This window comes from Rhamphochromis longiceps, linkage group LG19, assembly GCF_057381845.1.
Source record: "Rhamphochromis longiceps isolate RC_006_pf linkage group LG19, R_longiceps_female_GT1.1, whole genome shotgun sequence".
Taxonomy (NCBI): domain Eukaryota; kingdom Metazoa; phylum Chordata; class Actinopteri; order Cichliformes; family Cichlidae; genus Rhamphochromis; species Rhamphochromis longiceps.
In genome coordinates this window covers 32,173,811-32,195,257 of record NC_140575.1, presented here as the reverse complement: position 1 = coordinate 32,195,257, position 21,447 = coordinate 32,173,811, and the positions used below count along the sequence as shown (strand labels likewise).

At 39.9% G+C, this 21,447-nt stretch overlaps 2 protein-coding genes across 3 annotated transcripts; one reads left to right on the top strand and one right to left on the bottom strand.

Moving 5' to 3' along the window:
* Window positions 1-136: 136 nt before the first annotated feature.
* LOC146647177 (KATNB1-like protein 1) lies at window positions 137-4,885 on the bottom strand. 2 transcript variants are annotated; one of them, XM_085391384.1, is made up of 10 exons: window positions 4,747-4,885; window positions 3,727-3,839; window positions 3,581-3,618; window positions 3,215-3,500; window positions 3,013-3,128; window positions 2,874-2,924; window positions 2,704-2,793; window positions 2,507-2,611; window positions 2,318-2,411; window positions 137-2,225 (listed from the first exon to the last, which is right to left on the bottom strand). In XM_085391384.1, the coding sequence occupies exons 2-10, from the start codon at window positions 3,832-3,834 to the stop codon at window positions 2,184-2,186; spliced, it is 930 nt and encodes a 309-aa protein (XP_085247510.1). In that variant the 5' UTR covers window positions 3,835-3,839; window positions 4,747-4,885; the 3' UTR covers window positions 137-2,183. The 2 variants fall into 2 exon arrangements, with proteins under 2 accessions (XP_085247510.1, XP_085247511.1); XM_085391385.1 differs by lacking the exon at window positions 2,874-2,924.
* Window positions 4,338-20,039, top strand: acp7 (acid phosphatase 7, tartrate resistant (putative)). The gene is made up of 15 exons (XM_085391383.1): window positions 4,338-4,480; window positions 5,258-5,316; window positions 5,522-5,659; window positions 6,531-6,731; window positions 7,072-7,254; window positions 9,021-9,046; window positions 9,914-10,011; window positions 14,503-14,565; window positions 15,299-15,413; window positions 15,633-15,746; window positions 17,494-17,560; window positions 17,921-17,988; window positions 18,085-18,156; window positions 18,517-18,654; window positions 18,748-20,039. Exons 3-15 carry the CDS (start codon window positions 5,551-5,553, stop codon window positions 18,811-18,813), a joined length of 1,320 nt encoding a protein of 439 aa, XP_085247509.1. The 5' UTR covers window positions 4,338-4,480; window positions 5,258-5,316; window positions 5,522-5,550; the 3' UTR covers window positions 18,814-20,039.
* The last annotated feature ends 1,408 nt before the right edge of the window (window positions 20,040-21,447 follow it).

Sequence of the window (21,447 nt, the reverse complement as noted above, 5' to 3'; positions counted from 1 at the left end):
GTTCTGCTACAGTACTTAACGTTGGTGATTCTGTAACCTCCTGTATCATTAGTAGTTTAGACCCTTGTTATTTGTTGGACACTGGGATATGTATGAGAAAAAAAAACTGCCCCATAGGACTTGTATATATCCAGAAGTATTAGAGTAGTACACAGAGTACGGTTTCATTTTTGAGTTAGCACGCTGCACAGAACTGAAGCATGTTCATTGCATTTTACACATAGAATTGATTAAATGACCTCTTTTTAAATTCTGATCTCTTTTATTTCTTTATGTCATGTAACATCCATCAGTCTTTCCTCCCCATGTGAATTCTGCTGATTGTTTTTGCCTTCAAATTTTACCCATTTCAGAAGCATAAACACTAAAGAGCCAGAAACATCTGGTTCTTTAGTGTTAGTTGACCTTTTTCAAAGAGTGTTGCTTGTAATCTGACAGTTTAGTTCAAGAGTAGGGGAGACCGGGGATAGTTGTAACGTGGGTCAGTTGTAACACTTCCAATTTCTCCAATCAGGGCTAAGTTTCAAATGATGTGATTAATCCTGTGCATGCCCAACTCAGTTGTGCTATCACATGTGAAAAATCAGCACATTTTGTCAAACACAAACAATTTAACATGAAAAAAAGTAATTTGTATGCCAAAAATTAAGTTTTTCTACTTTATTTCAATTTCTAATAGCATTATCTGCTTTGCAGTTAAACTCATCAAACTTAAATTATGTTATTTGTATGTCTATGGGGATATATTCTGTGTAAGTCTTTAGTGCTAATGTTTTAGCCGTTGGCTGTAATGTTAGCTAGTTCATGGCTATAGGAGTCTGGGTTAGTTGTAACAATAATGCAGATGTTACAACTTACCACACTATTACTTTAACTTATATTAAACAAGTTGGGGCAACGACATCAGCAGAGAGAGGTTCACTGGTCGCATTTGTATATGCGGTTAATGCCATTGGCAACACAATTCCTCCACTGTTTGTGTTCCCACACATACACATTCTCACACTGTGTCAGAGATGGACCAGTAGGAAGTACTGGTAGTGGAAATAAATCAGGATGGGTGCAAGAAACAGATTTCCTCATCTTTCTGAAGCACTTTGCAAACCACACCAAGGTAAGCCATGATAAAAAGTAATGGAATTGCGATGCTGGTGAACAACTACATTTTTTCAGCTTCATTGTTATGTTCAAAATTGGTGCAAGAGTTGTAGGTTATAATGCCCACTGAGCCAATGAGGCCAAACGCAAGGAAGACCAACCAAAATTAATGAAATATTCAGTTGCAGAAAATTCCATAATTTGTCTTTTTTGGGGGGTTGGAATATGTTCAAAGTTAGATTTCTGCATTCTGTCACACACACACATAACTACATAAATGGCTCTAAGTGCATTCATGTGTTGAATAAACAAAGATTACATGTTAATGTTTTGTTAGTACCCTTATTTCATTGTGTTACATTTCACCCCAGGATATGTTACAACTAACCCAGACTATGGGGTTAATTGTAACATTTCACTCTTTGTGTTTGAGGCCATACCATGCAATGGGTAATTGTGCTGCAGAGAAAATAGCTGCACTATTTAATAGCCGAGACATGTAAATACTTTGCATTACATTTTGAATCCACTACCTTAAAAGAGCTCCAATTTACAGACAGAAATGTCAAAAATGTTACAACTATCCCCGGTCTCCCCTAGTTCAACTTAAGGTAAAGACAGTCATATACAGTTTTACGGAAGATGCAATTGTTGTTTTTGCAGCCATAAAACAGAAATATTAGTGGCATCCCTTTTTAGTGTTTTTGTAACATATCATTATAATATCAATCACAAATGACAAAAAAGTGTTAATCATTAATGAAGCAGTTAAAAGGACAAAAATCTTACAGTCATCACAATATCTGCGTTGTGAAAATAAGTGGATAATTATTTACAAAATACTACTTTGCTACTTAAGAGAGAAATTATCGGCCTTGTCACACCATTGCTGTTGTAGACATTGCTCAATTCTTTAGTTGCTTAAGCTGCTCTGCAAATACATCCAGCCCACACTAAGAGCCAGTCAGTGCAAACGTCAGCAGCTACTATGAATAACACTTTCAAAACTAAGGAGACTGTTCATGCGCCCTGAGGCGAATAAAATTGAATTGAACTGTTAACGGAGAACGATGCGTTCAGGATCTTCACTGCTGACATGTGAGTTTAGACAGGAAGGAATCGATGACCTAAGGGGCAAAAAGATGTACATAAAATGCAAAAACATAAACACACACATATATACACATATAACTAACAGTGTTAAATTCTGCATGTTTACCTTTGCCATGTCTCCTGCAGGTCCTGGAACAGACTTCAAAAAGGGTTCCTGCTGCCACAATTCCCATAACTGCTGATTAAAAACTTGAAAGTTTCTGCAACAAAGGAATAAATCATACAACTCTGGCAAATTAATGTCAAAAGATTGTGCTTTTTTTTTTTTAATTAAAAATAAATATATTAAACTTACTCATCCAGCAGAGAGTTTGTTGAGCCACTGAAGCCACTATCTTTTAGATCCTCCCACCAGTTTTTTAAAACTGAATTTACCCACTTTAGGCCAACAGTAAGATGCCTATAAAAGAAAATACAAAAAATAATTATCCTGCTGCTAAACACAATGTTATTGTACATGTGTAAAGTGTTTTATTCAGAAGGATTACTCACTCTTCATATGGACTGCTGAGGACTTTGCCAACTAAAGGAAAGAGGTCGACACAACAGCCGATGGTTATCTTTGAAGAATCCTCATCAATGCTGCAGGGAAAATATAAAAATTATTGTAGTAACACTATAATCTCAGTGTTACTAGGATATTTGCAAAACTCAGTGCTCACCATTTGCTTATGAGCGGGAGAAAGTCAACAAACACACCAGTATCTTGGATACTGTACAAAAAATATGATGTAATCAAACTTTGGAAATACTAGCAAACAAGCATTGGCGCATGTTTGAAAGCAGCCGCACGGCGCACACCTCAGAAAGTATGTCAGCAGCTCTCCAACATTTCTCTGCCACAACGTTAAAGCCACTTTGAGTCTTAGATTTCTTCCAAAAAGCACGTCAGTCAGCGTGTTGTGATCCCTCGTGAGCTGGAAAACATAGTCAGCTTTAAGTAGTTTCAGCTGCGTGTTTGCAAGAAAAGTAATTCATAAAACAATGCAAACGTCTTACTGACCTCAGTCAGTACACAGTAGTCAGCCTCTTCACAACCAGTTCTATCAGTTCCTTGGTTGTTATTGATATTATTGACATGAAATGGGAAATCCCAGGGGTCCATACTGAAAATATCCTGCTGTGTGCCCTGCAAGACTTTTGTTTCATTTTCCTTGTTTGGAGCATCACAAGTTCTCCCAGACCCAAGCTGCTTTCTTCGAGCCACAGTCAGATGATGAGTCTTCCTTTTACATGACACTACCCGCTTCACTCTGCCTGGGTTGTTCCCAGAGCGGCTAACCGGGTATCTGGATGGGGTAAAATTCCAAATATAGCTTTTAATCAAAAACAAATGGCTGTAAAAAAATGCAAAACAGGCAGGAAATACCTCTTTTTGTTGCACTCTTCATTTGCAGCATCATCCGCCTGAATTTAAAAAGACAAAACATGGCGATGCACAAACACAGCTAGAGGCATAAAAAGCACCAGGAACCAGAAATAGATTTGTGCAACATAATGACCAACCCAGCTCACCTGTTTTGTGTTTCTCCCTTTAGGATAGCTCACTTTGTACTGTGCTGCATAATGATGCAAGCGATCCTCAACATTTTGGCTCTCTGCATCTTCAGTGTTGGGGTCCATTATATCTAAAAAGAAAGGATATATGAATGAGTTAACACATTTATAAACACGACAAAATACATACATACCTCACTGAACCTTAGAGCCTTTGCCTGAAAATCATCTAAGATCAACTTAATGTATTATTTATATAATTTTTGCTCATTTCCTAACTTTTACCATTTTTGTAAGACAAGATAAAAACTTTTAAGGCGATTAAAAAAATGCATATCACAGGATTTTAGAGGTTAACAGTGTATGAATCTTGTGTTTCTGGCCATAAATGGCTACACATTGTGGACAGTGTAAACATTATCTTGTCCCCACAACATACGGGCTACACATGTCCAAATACACCGTTTACCACTGCAAACAAAGTAAGATAGTAATAATACATTTTTCCCAGTAAATCAATCATTAATTATTCATCTAATATTCTGTTTATAACGCGACACGCTGAAAAACAACATCTCCCACAATCCACTCGGCCATTGTTATCGTTCTGCACATGACGTGGTCAGGAAGCGCTCTCCAGCCAAAACAGCTGGTTGAGTTTAGCTTAGCTGTAACGTTTTGAAGTTTTTATTTTTCTGAATAAATGTAATTTATTCAGAACAGAAGTCGTTTGCGCTTTTGGAGACGATCATTCACTGCCTTTAGCTTAACTGTAAGTGTTGTACAGAGGCATGAATTTCTTTGTTTCCTATTGCACTTAATGCAAAGTATTAGCTTTGAATTATCGCTAACAAGTAATTAAGCCAGGTAGCTAACAGTCAGGTAGCTAACAGCTAACCAGACAAAAAGAAAGAAGCTTTTTAATTGTGTTCCAACCAGCGGTCGAGGAAATACATGTGAAAATAAATGCGTCACAGCATTTAAAGTGAAATAAATAAACAAACCTGTAAGCGTTCACAGTAAATATGATGTACTCACTTTGCGCTGCTTCTCCAAACAGAGATATGACAGTTAAACACTTTGATTCTTTTTACGCAACTAGCCGGCGGTACCGCCCATCATTGGAGAATAAAGCAGCCTATTCATCATTCAGCTGTTGGACTGTGCACCCTCTATCGGCTATTGACACAGTGTTGGTGCACGTTTCACAACCAAAACACACAGCTAAGAGAATCGTCAATGATCAGCCTAACTGACAATTAATGTAACTGATAGATCAGATCAGCTGGTATAGTAGATTTTGACTCAATTAAAAAGCACGATTTTGTCTTCATGGGCTGTGACACTGATAGTGTCTTTGTTCTGGTAAGTCCAGCATAGCAGCTGCTTGCCTTTGCATTTAATTGATCTGAGGCAAGCCATAGCATGTGAGCTTACCTCTTCTGTCTTTCACTGCAGTATTGCACAATGAAAAGCAACATCACATGCTTTTATTGTCACATCATCTATTTCTAAACTTGTTGCTGACTCTGCTGTTTTGGTTCTGCAGTTTCATGGGCTGAATGGAGGTTAACTGATTTGGACATACTCAACAGAGACCAAAACACAGTATGTGACTTTGTTTATCCTAACTACTCAGCATGTGTAAACCTCCCCTGAGGTCATGTCATTTACTGGAAGGCTTTAAATATCGTCAATATTTCCAAATGTTTTTATACTAGTGCCTTTAGAGTCATGTGATTTTTGTTATGAGAAGTCGGAGATCATGTGATTCAAGTGTGTGTGTGTGTGTGTGTGTGGCTTCTTTAATCAGACGTTTGTTCCCTGAGGTCCAGCATTAAAATGTCGCCTGTTCACGCTGCCTGTGCTTTGCTATTTGCTGCACCCCTGCTGGTGCTCAGTGTTCCTCCTATTTGGACCCAGCCAGAACAGGTGCACCTCTCCTATGGAGGTAAGTGTTTGACCTTTTCCACCTGACACATGTGGGATACAGTTTTTCCCCTTGGTCAAAGGAGCTTGCAAAGAAAAGCGTCTGGACTTCTTTAAGTTGCTTGAAGACGTTTCATCCGAGAAGCTTCTTCAGTTCTAAGGTCAAATGGTGGGGACCCACACCCAGTTTCACACCTTGGCTCAGGCGATTAGAGGATCATCAGGGGGTCCTTTTGTCCCTCTTTGGGGGGAAACTCCCACTAGGTTTAAATCTGGGACTCTCCACCATTTGACCTTAGAACTGAAGAAGCTTCTCGGATGAAACGTCTTCAAGCAACTTAAAGAAGTCCAGACGCTTTTCTTTGCAAGCTCCTTTGACTACGATGACCTGGATGACTGAGAACCTTCACAGACATATTTTTCCCCTTTGAAATACACACAAGTATCCAGGTCACTTGCAGATTTACAGATGTTTTGTACAAATTGCTCAATATTCTGTTAACTGACTACATCTGACTTTTTTTCAGGCAGGTTCACAGAAATATTCCCTGACTGTATTTTTTGTCATGTAGGTTGAGGACACCGTTTAATTACCTAAACTTCCAAACCTGTATCTAATGCAGCATAAAAACCCTTTTGTTCTTTTCTTATGAAGGTGAAACATGTGGTACTCATTATTGAACTGATGTCTTTATGCAAGTACCTGGCCAACTCAAGTCTGCCTTTATAATGCTTCATCTTGCCAGCAGCAAGATCAAAAGTTCCACTCTTGTAAAGTCAGCTTTTTCACATCAGCATCTTTTGGCTTTAATAAATGCACCAGTAAGTGTATCCAATGTTCCTGTCAGACAAATCTGCATCACATTTCAAATAAATGGACTTTTCTTCTTCAGGAATGCCAGGCACTATGGTAGTGACCTGGACAACCTTCAATGAGACAGAGAGCAAGGTGGAGTATAGCCTTCTGGGGGCTCGGCTCTTTGAGATGAGCGCCATAGGACACGCGACTCTGTTTGTTGACTCGGGAACGGAAAAGAGGAAGATGTTCATTCACAGGGTCACACTCAGAGGCCTCAAACCGGCAGCTTCGTATGGTGGGTGGAGTTTTTATATAGCTGACATTAGGGTGGCTGTATCTGTAGGTCCTTTATTAATTAGATGGTTGGTGGTTTGATCCCTAGCTGCTCCAGTGAGTATGCCTAAAATACTGAAACCCACCTTGGTGTGTGAAGGTTAGATAGAAAGCACTTAGGTAGAAAAAATGCTTGCACGTATGGATGAATGAGGGATGTTATATAAAGCTTTACTTTAAGTACTCATGTAGAGTAGAAGAGCACTCTATACAAACTAATCTATTCTCCATTTAGCTTTTGGCTCTCACACCATCTCATGGATCACTTAACTGTGAAACTTTTTTCCTACATTTTTTTCCAGTCTACCACTGTGGCAGTGAAGAAGGCTGGAGCGACGTGTTCTTCTTCACTGCTCTTAATGACAGCACTACGTCCAGTCCCAGGTTTGCTTTTTATGGTGACCTCGGCAATGAGAACCCCCAGTCTCTGGCTCGACTGCAAAAGGAAACTCAGCTCGGAACGTACGATGTCATCTTACACATAGGTAACTTCTACCCTTCTAGATATTTTATCATTCATCATTGTAAAAGAGGCATTAAGTTATATAAACCGCAGCTTAAGGCATTAGTCATCCACAGCTTGTATTAACATAAATCAAATCAATTAAGCCAGCTGACATCCGACAGAGATATCTAATGAGGAGGCAATATATCATTGTGGTAATTACTGTAATTACCATAATAACACATAGTCATCATTTGCACTTATTTGCTTTGAGCATTATGGGATGGATTCTGGTCACTAGCCTGCTATTCATCACTTCACTGATTAAACTGCAGAGTGTAGGTTTTTGTTGTGCCAAAGAACCTAGTTTTGATTCACTGGATCGCCAGCTTTTATAATCTCTCCATTTTTAATAATAGGAAATAATGTTTCTTACCTTTTTATTTCTCCTCAATGTAAACACTAAGTGAACTACCTCTCCCGCTGGTTCAAGAAGGCACAGCAGTACAATTTGCAACACAACTTGCTGAGGGGGTTAATAATATATTAGTTCTTAAATATAGACATCTGAGTGATCTTAATGCTGTGAAGTCATAATGTATGAATAATGGGTGAAGCAGTGCATTTAGTTATTTTGTACCAGTCAAATGTCATTCATAGATTTTGTGTTTGTGTAATATTGGTAATATTAAAAGTGGGGAAAAAAACCTTTACCTCACATTTTGCAATATTTCGCTAGATATTCTATTTGGTACAGTGACATCAAATATCAATATTTTGTTAAATAATTCACGAACAAGAACGCTCATGTCATGCACCACCAACCTGAGAAAATGTTACATTAAACTGGTTCAATCAAAAAACCATCCTCCTAATTCAGAGCAAGCTAATGGCTCAGAAACAAAAACACAAGTATCAATTTTTGTGAAAAAAAATCACGAAAGAAAAAAGGAAAATGCATGAAAATCATCAAATAATAATCAACCAATCCTTGAAATCTAGTTCCTCCAATAAAAAACAGTAAAGTGTAAACTTTACTGTTTTAAACATATTGGCCTTTAAGTTGACATTTCTTGTTCTTGAGTTAAAAAGAGTCAGGATTTCTAAGGATCATCTGAAGTTTAAAGTGAAAGAGAGCAGCTGTTGACAAATGGCGCTTTATCACAAGCAGTTACACAAAGTTAGAGATCAGCAGATTTATGTACATCTCTGCTTCAAATACCAGTTTACATTTTTCAAGTGTGATGACTGATGGCTTAAAATGGTTTATTTATACTTTTACAATAATTCTGTCATCGCTGGACATGTTTGCTGTTGTTCAACATCTAAATCACCAAACTGTCGAAGCAGTTCTTGTAAAGACTGGTGCAGCGATCGTGTCTGTGCCGGGAATAAGAAAATAGAGAGAAACTGTTTAATTTAGTTTCCCATAATAACAGAAAGCAAGGAAAAGCAAGATGATGTAATCCCCCGTGAAACTATAAACTGTCATTTATACATTTTGGGGTTTTGATGATAGGCACAGTCAGACTAGTTGTCTCCCAGTTTCTAGCTGCGTTGTGGTTTTAGCTTCATTATGTTTAGCTTCTTTATATCTAACACTAGAAACGAAACAGCAAAATGCCAAAACTACGTAAGAGTTCAGCTCTCTTGAAATAAATTCTGACAATATAAATCTAGTGAAGCTGATTAGATGGTACTGCTTGGGGAAACTTAATCTGCACATCTTGTTTTTACATTATGCTGGCAAAGAGTGAAATCATGTAAAAGATTCTAATCTATAGATTTTATGTGCTTGTTTTACAGGAGACTTTGCCTATGACATGCATGAGGTAATTTACCCTTCTATCTTTCCAGTCTTGTGAAATGTGATCAAACCTGCACCTAGTTTCAATTAAGGTCACTGACAGCAAAGTTCTTATACTCTTAAAATCACTCTGATACATCCCTGATTCCAATAAGACAGAAGAGATAAGCCACTTTACCTTTCTCTACTGCACACCACTGTTTGTCCTCAGGGCATGTGAGAGCTTTCAGCTGTGGTTGGGACATTAGCATTGCTGTGAAACGCCTTAAGCCCGCAGTGAAAGATGAGAGTACGGATTGTGTCGCCCAAGTATTTCATGAATAAAAGTGGTGCTACTCAAAACCACAGATCTTAAGTCCCAATAACATATTGGCTCATATGAAATCCTCACAGCTGTCACCTTTCATATTAGAGGACATAACCTTGTCTCGGATGCTAATATCATTTTCCCTTAAATAACTTTGTGCGTTATTAATGCTGTTTTTTAATAGGGAGAGAATGTAAAATGCAATCATCAGGCTGCTGCAAAAATTAATAACCATAATTCATCTGAGCTGTGTTCTCAGCTGGAATGTGCAGGCACCACCTGCGGCTTCGCTGATATTATAAATAGAAAAACAGAGGGAGAATTTAGCCTGAAAGGTCGTTAATGGCTGTGGCAGGTAAAAGCCATCAGAGGAGAAATGAACCGCGGTGTGCTTTTAAAGCACCGCAGACAGTATTGGGATATTTAAGACGAACTCTTCAAGTTCCATTGAGGTTTATTTGGTAGCCTGTGCTACGTTCCTGAAGCATTCTGGAAAATGGACTGAATGTGCAAAAATGAACACTGTCTTAACAGGAAGTTCTTTGACATCATGTTTAATGGCTCAATGACACTGTGTGATTCCAGGATAATGCCAGGATTGGAGACGAGTTCATGAGGCAGATCGAGTCCATAGCTGCCTACGTGCCCTACATGACCTGTCCCGGCAACCATGAAGCTACATAGTAGGTGAAATTCAACTGAATCTCTCTGCTGTCTCTCTCATTCATACGATGCATCCATAGGTGGAAGTCAGGCACACGTTCATTACAAAAACACGTTCTTTCTCACACAGCATCTGTTTGTCTGCTGTCTGCCTTCAGCTCTGTTTTTCTTTTTCTTTATATTTGCACCACATTCTGCTCACAGAGCCAGGAGTGTAATTAATGGGTTTTGGACAGAAAAACAGCAGTGCATGCTATATCTCAAGGCTAGCCCCATCAGCTGCACTTTTTCTTCTGCAAAATAGAGAGCACACTCGGTTAGTCCTGAAAAGTCTTTACTGTACCGTTTGAACAGATGGGAGCTATTTTTGTCTCCGAAGTCTGGAGCAGCATTAGGAGCCACCAAGTTCTAAACAAGTCAACACTGTCCAAAACTAACATTAGTCTGACTGGGAATCATCAGCTTAATATCTGTTTTTGAGTTTCCAGAGATGGCCTGCGGTGGTGGGAACTGTCAGTATTTTCACTCACGGTTACCAAATGTGCTCTTTGCATCTGAGTGTGGGAACTTATCTGGATGAAAACACAAGACAAAGCCTTAGTTAAATGGTAAAATCTTAAATTAAAGTAAACTATTTCATAATTTTTCAAACAAAACCCTGAAACATTGCTTCTTGTAGCTTCTTAGATGTCAGGTTTTACAGCTTTCCCTGATTTTATCTATAACACTTTAGTAAATCACATATAATAAAGGCTTTTGTGCTGTTTTGGAGATACCAAGCAGTCTGAAGGAGTCAGCTTGGGTTAAAGAAACTGTGCAGTAAATAGTCAGTGAATGTTTTAGAGCAAAAGAGCCATATGTAATAAAATAATCTGCAGATTAATTGATGATAAAAAACCCCCCAGCTTACAGTGCGACTCTACATGCAATCATGTATGCATAGATATTATTCAGTGGGTTGCCCCCCATTAGCTTCATAATTACAACTTGACAATTCTCCCTTATAAAATAAAAAAACACATTATTACAATATGTCACTTAACTGTTTCAGTACATTAAATTACACATTTATTAGTTATAGTTAAAGTCAGACTTCTATAGACATTCATATGGTTTTTATCATGAGGATCAGCAGCGAATGGATCCCTGAATTCCAACAACATCTGCTGGAGTTAGAAACTTTCAGTGGTGTCTGATCCTGCACCATAATATTTACTTGCCGCTTCTATACGGGGACCGTTCTCACTCTCTTGGCTTTGCCATGTGTAATAGGACTACTGTCTGCCTCTTTATTAAGGAGCTGCTAACAGTAGTCTCTTTTTCTTGGCGCTGCATCCCGACATAAGAACCTGATATCAAAAACCAGCTCGGTGCATTACATAACCAGAAATGCAGCTCTCCCCCCCGCCCCCTCTTCTTCTATACCTAAATATGTGTTTCGTTCTGTGGTGTCGTTCAGAATCCAAGTATACCCAGCAGCTGGGCCCTGCTTTTCTTCCTCACTTTCTGTTGTGCTCCGTCTCACTGTACTTCTCTGTTACTCTCGCTTTCCAACCTCAAAACCTAATGAGTTAAAGGCGATTAAAACGGAGCCGACCACAAAGGTTTTCAGTCAGCATTCCAGCTGCATGAGAACAGCCGGTCCACGGAAGATGCTAAGGCCCCAGTCAAGGCTGTCTTTGTTCACCAAGATGAGCACGTGGTTCAGCAGACCAACGGTCATCATCTGAAACAATGATATGCTCCATGAATATTACAACTGGATCCTTTAAGTTGTCATACTGCCTGGATTTAGCCCATCAGATGATGAAAGGAAAGAGTTGACGAGCAGGGAAAATCTTACTGGGCCAGTTGAAGCAGACGGGTTGTTCTGAATTTGACATCCAGATTTCTATCTCAGTGTTAATTTAAAAAACCCACACATTTAGCTGGAAAGATGACAATCTGACTTAGAATGACTCACATTTTTTGCTGAACTCCTATACAGATCAATGACACAAATGAACGCTTGTCATGTCTGTGCTAAATTACATTTCCACTGCTGAACTACAGACTTGATAGCTTGTTTTTGATTTAGTTTCAGCCAGTGAATACATTTCCTGTATGTCTAAAAATCCAGTGATTCAAAACTAAACAAAACAGAACAAAAAACCTTTTTCTGTGTTCCCAGATCCTTAAAATGCCTGCTGATACCATTTTTAGCCACAAGATGGGAGTATGAACTTATAAGATAAGATAAGATAAGATAACCTTTATTAGTCCCACACGTGGGAAATTTGTTTTGTCACAGCAGGAAGTGGACAGTGCAAAAGTTATGACGCAAAAATTAGAATACAATAAGAATAAATACAGTACACAGCTGTACAGAATAGAATAAAATAATATACTATATACAGTAGAATAAAATAGAATAAAAATATACAATAAGATAAAAATAGAATACGAATGCTATATACAACTGAGTAAAAATACAACGATGACAGAAAGGATTATTGCACTTAGTATTATTGCATATGTATGGATGTGTGTGCTTGATCAGTTAAAGTCTTTATTATGGAGTCTGACAGCAGTGGGGAGGAAAGACCTGCGAAATCTCTCCGTCCCACACCGTGGGTGCCGCAGTCTCCCACTGAAGGAGCTGCTCAGTGCTGTCACAGTCTGCTGCATGGGGTGGGAGATGTTGTCCATCAGGGATGACAGCTTAGCCGCCGTTCTCCTGTCACTCACCACCTCCACTGGGTCCAGAGGGCATCCTAGAACAGAGCTGGCCCTTCGGATCACCCTGTTCAGTCTCTTCCTGTCCCCAGCAGAGATGCTGCCGCCCCAGCAGACCACGCCATAAAAGATAGCACCACACCATATATTATATATATTATATTAGGACTCTTCCTTATTCACCACAGTGATCACATTTGGCTGTGAAATTTCAATCACAACAGATTTGTTTGGGATAAAGAGCTCATCCTTATGCTTTTACGTTAGGGTGAATGACTTAAGTAAAGATTTTTTTGTATTATCTATACTAAAAGATGAAAAAATGTCCTTCATATAATAACTTTGAAATAAAGTTCGTACCTATAGCTATTTTTAACATTTTAAAGGTGCCATCTGTAGGATCAGCCTGCCATTGTGCACATGAAATGATGTTGAAACAAGCGGCTCACAAACTGACCTTTGCTGGGTTATCATGCTGACCATTTAAACCTGACCTCGGTGCCCACCCAAACTACAGGTGACATTACTTTAAGACTTATTCAGCATTAGTTAAGAGCTCTGTGATCCTCCTTTTGGGTCCTGAATCCTGGCCTTTAACCTCTGACCCTGCTGCTCTCAAGTTACCCCTAACTCAACATTACCCCTAGCCCTACATTAAACTTGTCAATTCAGGGATCTGCTACCCTACTCTGGCTGCTGCCGAGGAAATTGCCTCTTTTTCCCACCTCCCCTACGTAAGATAAGAAAATAATTGTTCCCATCACCTTGCTTAGTTAATGGCCTGTTGAGAAGACTGGCTCCTGCCTTCTAAATTAAAAACTGTGAAAAGAGTCTGACAGATTGGAGTCTGGGAGAGCTTCCCATGAAATATTTTTTTTAATTTTTACTCTTTTGCGTTGTAAAATTTGGAGATGCTGGTTTGATAGTGTTTTAGCATCTCTCGAGTTTCCAATTAGTATGTGTCTGTTTCATGTAGTGCAATGAACAGCGATGGACTGATCACTTTAAGTGTCCGGCTATATCTAGATCAATAAAAACCGCCATGACTCGGTGGTGAAACCACTGCAGGACTACCTCAAAACTGGATTCCTCTGATGACTGCTGGATGTAAAATTACAGTCTTCTTTTAAAACGATGTCATGGTTTTAAGAGAGGTATATTTAGAGACATGTTCTTGATTGACAGCTGTGGCACTCTCGGTCATGGTGGCTCCTACTCGCTTATCCCATGTCCGGCTCCACCCAAGCTCCCTCATGTTGACCAGAGTTTGATTATCTGGCTCCACTTGCTGACCATGATTTTAAGCCTCAGACTATTCCATCACTAAGCTATAGGTTGATGTCACAGAGGCTACTTTGCGTTTCTGCCCAGCCTTTAATTTAGAGAGGGATCCTCTGATAGCTTGCATGTAGCAGTGTTTATAGTTCCTTTAAATATCTATGACCTTCCAGGAGGTCTTAGAGGTTGATGGTTGTTTTCAACCGATGAGGTATAACTCCAAGTCTTCTGCCAGGTTTAGATGACAAATGAAAAAGCACATAAATCAAAAGAACTGCACCAAATGCAGGGGCTTTTTTTCCACGAACAGCTGGTTTATTGTATTTCAGAGAAAGCTTGGAATTATCTTAAATCTATTCTGAATGGATTGCAGTTTTTCCAGGCGCTGGTATAATCATCTCAAACTATGAGAAAGCAGCAGTTTGAGGTGCTAAGTGCTGCTTCTCATTTATTCAAGGAATGTAGAGTGCACGATCAGTCCATCTCATTGCGTTTCTCGCTATATTGTTTGTTCACAGCAACTTCTCCAACTACAGGAATCGCTTCAGCATGCCAGGCCAGACCGAGAGCCTGTGGTACAGGTAAGGGAGCTGCTTTAACAGCAATCAATTAATGCACCGAAGCAGGTGAACGAATACGAAAGCATGTCATTGCAAGCCCTGCACACACCACTCGTGATGAGTAATTCATTGTTTTCTAACAGCGGGCCCATGTGAAGTGTCATGTTAAGTGTGTCAAACGTCCTGCTGTATTTCAGTAAGCATTAATGAGTCAGCAGAGGAGTATAAAGCTCTCTTAGTATAGCTTACTTCTCCTATCTCACACACTGAGACTACACAAAGGAGCTATACATCTGACAGGTGTGACTCATCGCCCACCACAGGCCTCCTTCTGTCAGACAGTAAGATAATACAGTACATTGCTACACCACAGGCCAGCTGCCCACTCTCTGGGCAGGGCTGCTGGCTGAGAGCCTTCCACTCATGTGCACAGTTAGGAGGCAAAGAGAAACTCCATCCAGGCAACTGACTGCAACTGGAAACTGTTCATAACATTAAGCACACATGTACAGTGGCACTCTTCCATTAACCCTACAGCACGGACATGTAAGCACTCACAGTACAGTGCGGCCTTTTAAAGAGCAGTTTAGTCTATTTTATAACAACATGTGAGTGACGCAACGTCGTCTGGATCTCGGAGTATTTTTCACACTTTGCGGTTTAAAGTGAGACCTGCTCTTGCTTATCAGATGACTTTTAACACGCTTCCTCTCCTGGGTCAGTGCAGTGTATTATTTTAACAATGTCTCCGCAGCTGGAACCTGGGCTCAGCGCACATAATCTCCATTTCCACCGAGGTTTACTTCTATCTTGACTTTGGCCAGGACCTCCTCTTCAAGCAGTACGACTGGCTGGAGAAAGACCTGGAGGTTAATGACCACAACAATTCCATCTGTCCACTGTGGCTAAGTCCTTTCTTTTGTTCCCACACTTGCTTTGACCTCTTTTTTTCTCATTTTAAGACCAAGGTCATTTTATATCATTATAATATTCAGAATTCTCATTTCAGTGAAAGTAAGAGCATGTTGCTGAATTTGTTTCCCTGTTTTAACGTGGCACATGTGTGGCTCCACTTTTGTTTCATCTAGGAGGCCAACAAGCCCGAGAACAGAGCAGTGCGTCCTTGGATCATAACCATGGGGCACCGGCCCATGTACTGCTCTGATGATGACCAGGATGACTGTACTAAGTTTGAATCCTATGTATGTAAGAGTGTTGTCTGTTAATTTACTTACATTGCTACAGTGAGAAATGGTTTATATTATATAATAATTTTTCACAATTAATTGTGTAGGGCACTTATTAACCTTCCTGCCTTCTTGGGACCTTTTTGTGCCACTGCTATGTGTTAAATGGCTGCCATTTCCACTGTGTTCAGTGGAATATAACCAAACTTGCCACAGGATAGTTTTTACCTGTCAATGTTAATATTCCAGTGTGAATTCCTTAAATCAGCCTAAAATGGCTGAGCAGCAGAAATCCCCACACCCATCACCCTGGGGACCATTTTCTGCCCATTGACTTCCATTATAAACGCTATTTTTCAACCCCAAATTATCATCATATGATTTTATTTTTTCTTCTTTTCTTGGATGTCAATGAAGACTCAGGGCCTTGAAGTTTTAATTTTTAAATTGCAAAAAAAATGCAAAAAAAATAATGGCAGGTCAAAATGTATGTTGGTGCCAATCTTTGGTCCATCTAAAGGCCTACTTATAATGACAATCACATATTACTTCAACTGGTTTTTTGTGGAAATATTTAGTTTCGTTTTTTGGTTTTTGGGGCTTATAACACAGGGCGCTCATGTAATAACACTGGGATTTGAAGGGTTAAAACAACGAAAATATAATTAAAACTTTACATGAATATTTCAGGGAGAAGTAGTTTTACAAGGTTGGCTAATTTAAAGTGGAATAAAATATGGATATATGGTCTTTTTATGGCGTGGCTGAGAATGGTCCCTAGGGTGATGGGTGTGAGTTTTTTAAAGGATGGCAGGAGGGTTAATGTAACTCCCAGGCTGATGTTTTTATTGTTGGACTAGAGTAGCTTTGGATGATTTACAATCCCCACAGATAATACAGTGTGTGAAAGAAGATGTTTTAACTCCTTCGCTCCCCCTTTGAAGATTTTTTCTGATTGGTTGTCCTTTGCAAATACAAGATTGAACAAAACAGAAGTTGGGCAAGCCCGACTTGTGTTCCTCATATGACAATATTAAACATTCAGATTAATCTGAAGGCTGAGCTTTGGTTCACATAAGCTGGGCTCATTATTTAAACCTTTGACTATGTCTAAAATTTTATAGAAAAATGATCGAAAACATGTACAGACAGGCTGAATGTCTAGCTTAGTAAAGGGTGATAGTGCCACCCATACCAGTGCCTTGTGGGGTATGAGTGTGGTGTTGTTTAGCTAAATTCCAGACTCTTTACTAGTACTATTCTGTATTACCATATCGGTAATTCACTCTATAGGTGTGATGTAATTTTACTACTGCAAACGTCATGTTGTCATTACCTTAAAATACCGTGAGCCTTGGCTTTAAAGAAGCTGCTGTTAATTGGGAGCTGTGTTCCCGGTTATGTAAACAGCAGCATGTTTGTGTTGTTAAACATTTTATTTTTATCACATAATGTTATTTGCAGGATTTATTTTCACAGCCTTGCTTTACACTTAAATTGCCCCTGCTAGGAGACATGACAAGCATGTTGCAGACTGGCCAGTCCACAGAACCCATAAGCAGCACGGCGTGCTGGCATAATCACTGTAATTTGGAGCAAATAGTTTCCACCGGGGCTTGCTTCTCTCAACACTTGGCATTGTTGAGAGTGAGGCAGGCACAGGTAATGGATGCCTGCCAGATAGTGTTTCACCCAGCAGGTAGTGGTTTGGATGTTAATGTCAATTCATATTGTCATTATACCTCTCTCACCTATGTCTCAGGTCCGTCTGGGAAGGAATGACACAAAACCACCGGCTCCAGGTCTTGAGGATCTATTTTACCGTTATGGTATGCTACCTAGTCTGTGTGCTGCTAATGGGTGTTTAATATTGCAAATTTGCACACTTAGACTAATGTCCTAACAGCAGAGCAAACCAAACACCAGGCCTTCTGTCTGGCTGAAATGCTAACAGCCTGTTTTCAAAATGTTTTTCCTGTATTACGTTTCTCAGACTTTTCGCTCGGTTTTAATTATTTAATTTGTGATGAATCGCTGTCAGGTTTTGTTTCTCTGATCGTAAGGTTTTGTTGTTTGTTGAGAAATCTGCAAATTAAATAGGCACAGGTTCTGAGGAACTTTCAGTTGCACCACTGAGCTGTTTGTGTATGCTTCTCATCTATGAAAGGGTTTTTTTTTTCCCCCCACAGGAGTGGATGTGGAGTTGTGGGCACATGAGCACACGTATGAGAGGCTGTGGCCTGTGTATGGTGATAAGGTCAGCTGGTGCATTCTTACTTCACCCCATCCTTCATCCTTGCATTCCCCTGTTGTAAACTAGTGTTCCAAACTTATTGTGCTTTGCTCCTTGAAGGTATTCAATGGCAGCAGAGAACAGCCTTACGTGAACCCCAAAGCTCCAGTCCACATTATCACAGGCTCTGCTGTGAGTAGTTTCACGTCACTGTGTCACTGTTAACATTTTTGTGTGCAGGTCAGTGCGCAAAGTGACAGTGAAATCAACAGAAATGCCGTTATGTATGGTAAACAGCTCTGTCTGTGCAGCAGCTGGTCTGCTACATGAGTTTAGTACCATCTGTTGGTCTGGTTAACTCTTTTCTGATGTGGTGGTGAACAGTGCAGAGTACACTTTGTCATCCAACCACAGAGGGATTAGTCATTGGGATATTAAAATGCAGACAGACTCACACCGAGGCACAGCCGCAGTTGTAAATGTCAGAGTCTGAGGAAGGCATGTGGCTCCTATCTTAAAGGCTCTGTGTAATTCCTGGTTAATCTTCTGCAGGGCTGCAGAGAGAAGACTGACAAGTTCAATCCAAACCCCAAAGAGTGGAGTGCTTTCCGCAGCAGAGACTACGGCTACAGCCGTATGCAGGTGGTCAATGGAACCCACCTGTACTTGGAGCAGGTGTCTGATGACCAGGTGAGCACACGAGGAAGAATGTGTGAGTGCGATTCATTTTACGACCAAGGAATATTGCTCGGATGATGACAAAGACTTTTCTGTGTGTTCCAGAATGGGAAGGTGATTGACCGCATATGGGTGGTGAAAGAAAAACATGGCTTCTCTGCCCGGGTATGAAGACTGTCTTTCTTAAAGCAAATGCACTTTGAGCCCAAAACAAGTACTTTTTGCCTCCAAACCAATTATGCGGTGATCATAAAACTTATTCCTGCTCATTTGATTTCACTGAGCCTTGTGCAATTTTAAAAACACCTACCGTATTTTTTGGACTATAAGGCACACTTAAAATCCTTTAAATTTCTCAAAAATTGACAGTGCACCTCATAATCCGGTAGGCCTTATGTATGAATTCTGGTTGTGCTTACTGACTTTGAACCGATTTTATATGGTACACTGTGCTCAAAAATCTGTCAAAAAACGTTTTAGTACGATTTTGGTAAGCTACGAAGCCGCAACGCTTGATGGATTGTCGGAGCATTACGGCTACCATAGTCAGGAGCATTGTGGAGTAATCTGGGTCCAAAACTCCGTCTTCTTCAGGTCCCAAAGTCAAACGATCACTATGGCATTACTGAGAGTTGAAAACTGTCTAAATTCTTTCATCTTTAATAAAATGATCAGCGTTGCTGCTTTACCAGGTGTATCAATTAAGTTTAACATCCAGGCATCCATGAAAACAGAATCTATTAAATTTAACAGTTAGAAGTTAGCAGGAAGTTAGCTCGCTAGCTTCCACCTAAGCATGATATAGCATGTTCTGACTGAGAGATTTCTGAGAAAATTAAAAGGTACAGCTCTGCTATCACTTCCAGCATAAATGAAGACAGAAAACTAAACAGCAGTGCTAGCTGGTATATATTGATGTGCTACGTGATTGCTAGCGACACAGCTATGTTAGCATAACAAACACAGTGAAGCTGGAGGATGAACGCCAACCTTTTTCCACTCGAAAGTTAATGTGAGGGTTCCTAATGGTTAGAGACAAATGCAATCGCATGGCAGGATGCTGTAAACGGACCAAACTTCAGTCAGGAGAACAACTGAGATAATCCATCCACAATACGAGGTTAGTCATTAATATACTGCAACAACATGGGACTAGAACAGCTGCAAGAGAATTCAACATTAATGAATCAATGGTACAGAAGTGGAGGAAGCAAGAAGAATGAGTTCAGTAAAGTTTGACTTATCTGACTGGTTTGTTTTGCTTAATGCGCAAAATCCGGTGTGCCTTATGGTCTGAAAAATACGGTAGTCTGATACTCTACTGTAAATTTGCTGTATATAATGTGACTGTAATTTACTGAAAGGTGTTCTGATTTTCTATGAACATTGGAATAAAAAAATGTCTTATGTTTGATTATATTTGGATTTTCTCACTGTAATTCATCCACTGCAGTAAGCTTCAGTTGTTAGTTGAACTTTCCTTTAGAAAGTAGATGTAGGTCCCTTTATTTCTGCCTGAATCGGACAGGATGAATCTGGCAGACAAAAATCTGCATTCCCCTTAGAGAATATTTTTCATTTCAAAAACCTGCAAATGCACTTAGACATATCAGGTCTCTTCTCTATCAGGCTATCAAGAGGACAGATTCTCCCTTGGCTAATCCTATCAGGTTATTGGAACCTTATTTGATAGCACATCTGTGTGGCCGTCAGACAGAAAGACACATGGAACCTCACGCCTGCACAAAAGCACTATTATGCAACTCAGGGATGCTTGTGGCTTTGGCTAATACAGAGTGAGACAAGACTCTCCAGAATGTTTCTCATGCCGTGACGCTTACCACTGTGGCAGTATTAGTCCCTAATAACACCATGCTGCTTCTGATGACTACTGGCAGACAGCCATTGCACATCTGCATAGATCTGTGTGTTGAGCCGTCTAGCTGTCTGTTAGCGCCAGAAGGCAATTATTATCTCTCTGTACAATTCTGTTGACACAACGTGCTCTACATGCAGAAACGCAGCGATCCATGAACGCTACAAACGACGTAAGATACGTCATTGTATTCGTAAGACGCTTTCATCCAAAGCACATGCAATGCAACGTGTGGATGCACTGATTTTATTTTAGACAAATGAAGAACTTATCAAAGAAAAGACAAAATGTGAGCAGGGCCGCAAGATCTGTCAAAGCAAATTAGTGAGAAGCTGATGTGTTGTTGTGGAAACACAAAAGTCAGGCGTCTAGCCAACCGAGAATTTGTCACTGATGTCGACACTGCACAGTGCAGTGTGTCTGGCATAGGAAAAAGACACACGGGGAACAACGATCACACCTCACGCTCACATGCTTTTTGGCATGTCTACCCACTGCTAACTGCCACTAACACACAGCTTCACGGCTGTAAAAGTTCATCTGTGGAGTAGGCCCTCCACTACGGAGTTCCTAACCTTTGACCTTCTCATTCCATACTCACCCCAAACCAGGAAGAGGAGGAGGCCCTGAGTGAGTACAGGCTGTCTAGACCAGCTTGGAGCTCGAGATCACATGGAAATAACCAAATATATATGATCCAGCAAGACTTTGTTGTTTTCCAGACAGTTGTTTATGTGCAACATATGATGCAAAACTGGACGAATGGAAAATTCTTGCCCTAAATAATGAGCAAGTCCTGTGGCGAACACATTCCTCATCAATTAGTTCATGTGATTTCCTTTTCTTTGATCACAATCCAGGAAAAAAAGACCAAGAAGAAAATAATATGTGACTTCAGACGGCACGTTTTTTGCTTGAAATATGGCTTA

Coding starts and splice junctions, on each gene's coding strand:
- LOC146647177 (XM_085391384.1), bottom strand. CDS start 3,834: ATGGACCCCAACACTGAAGATGCAGAGAGCCAAAATGTTGAGGATCGC. Junction 2,794..2,873: donor CTCCCGCTCATAAGCAAATG/GTGAGCACTGAG, acceptor TTTTCCCTGCAG/CATTGATGAGGATTCTTCAA. Junction 2,226..2,317: donor CTGCAGGAGACATGGCAAAG/GTAAACATGCAG, acceptor TTTGCCCCTTAG/GTCATCGATTCCTTCCTGTC.
- acp7 (XM_085391383.1), top strand. CDS start 5,551: ATGTCGCCTGTTCACGCTGCCTGTGCTTTGCTATTTGCTGCACCCCTG. Junction 6,732..7,071: donor CAAACCGGCAGCTTCGTATG/GTGGGTGGAGTT, acceptor ATTTTTTTCCAG/TCTACCACTGTGGCAGTGAA. Junction 15,747..17,493: donor GTACTAAGTTTGAATCCTAT/GTATGTAAGAGT, acceptor CCTATGTCTCAG/GTCCGTCTGGGAAGGAATGA.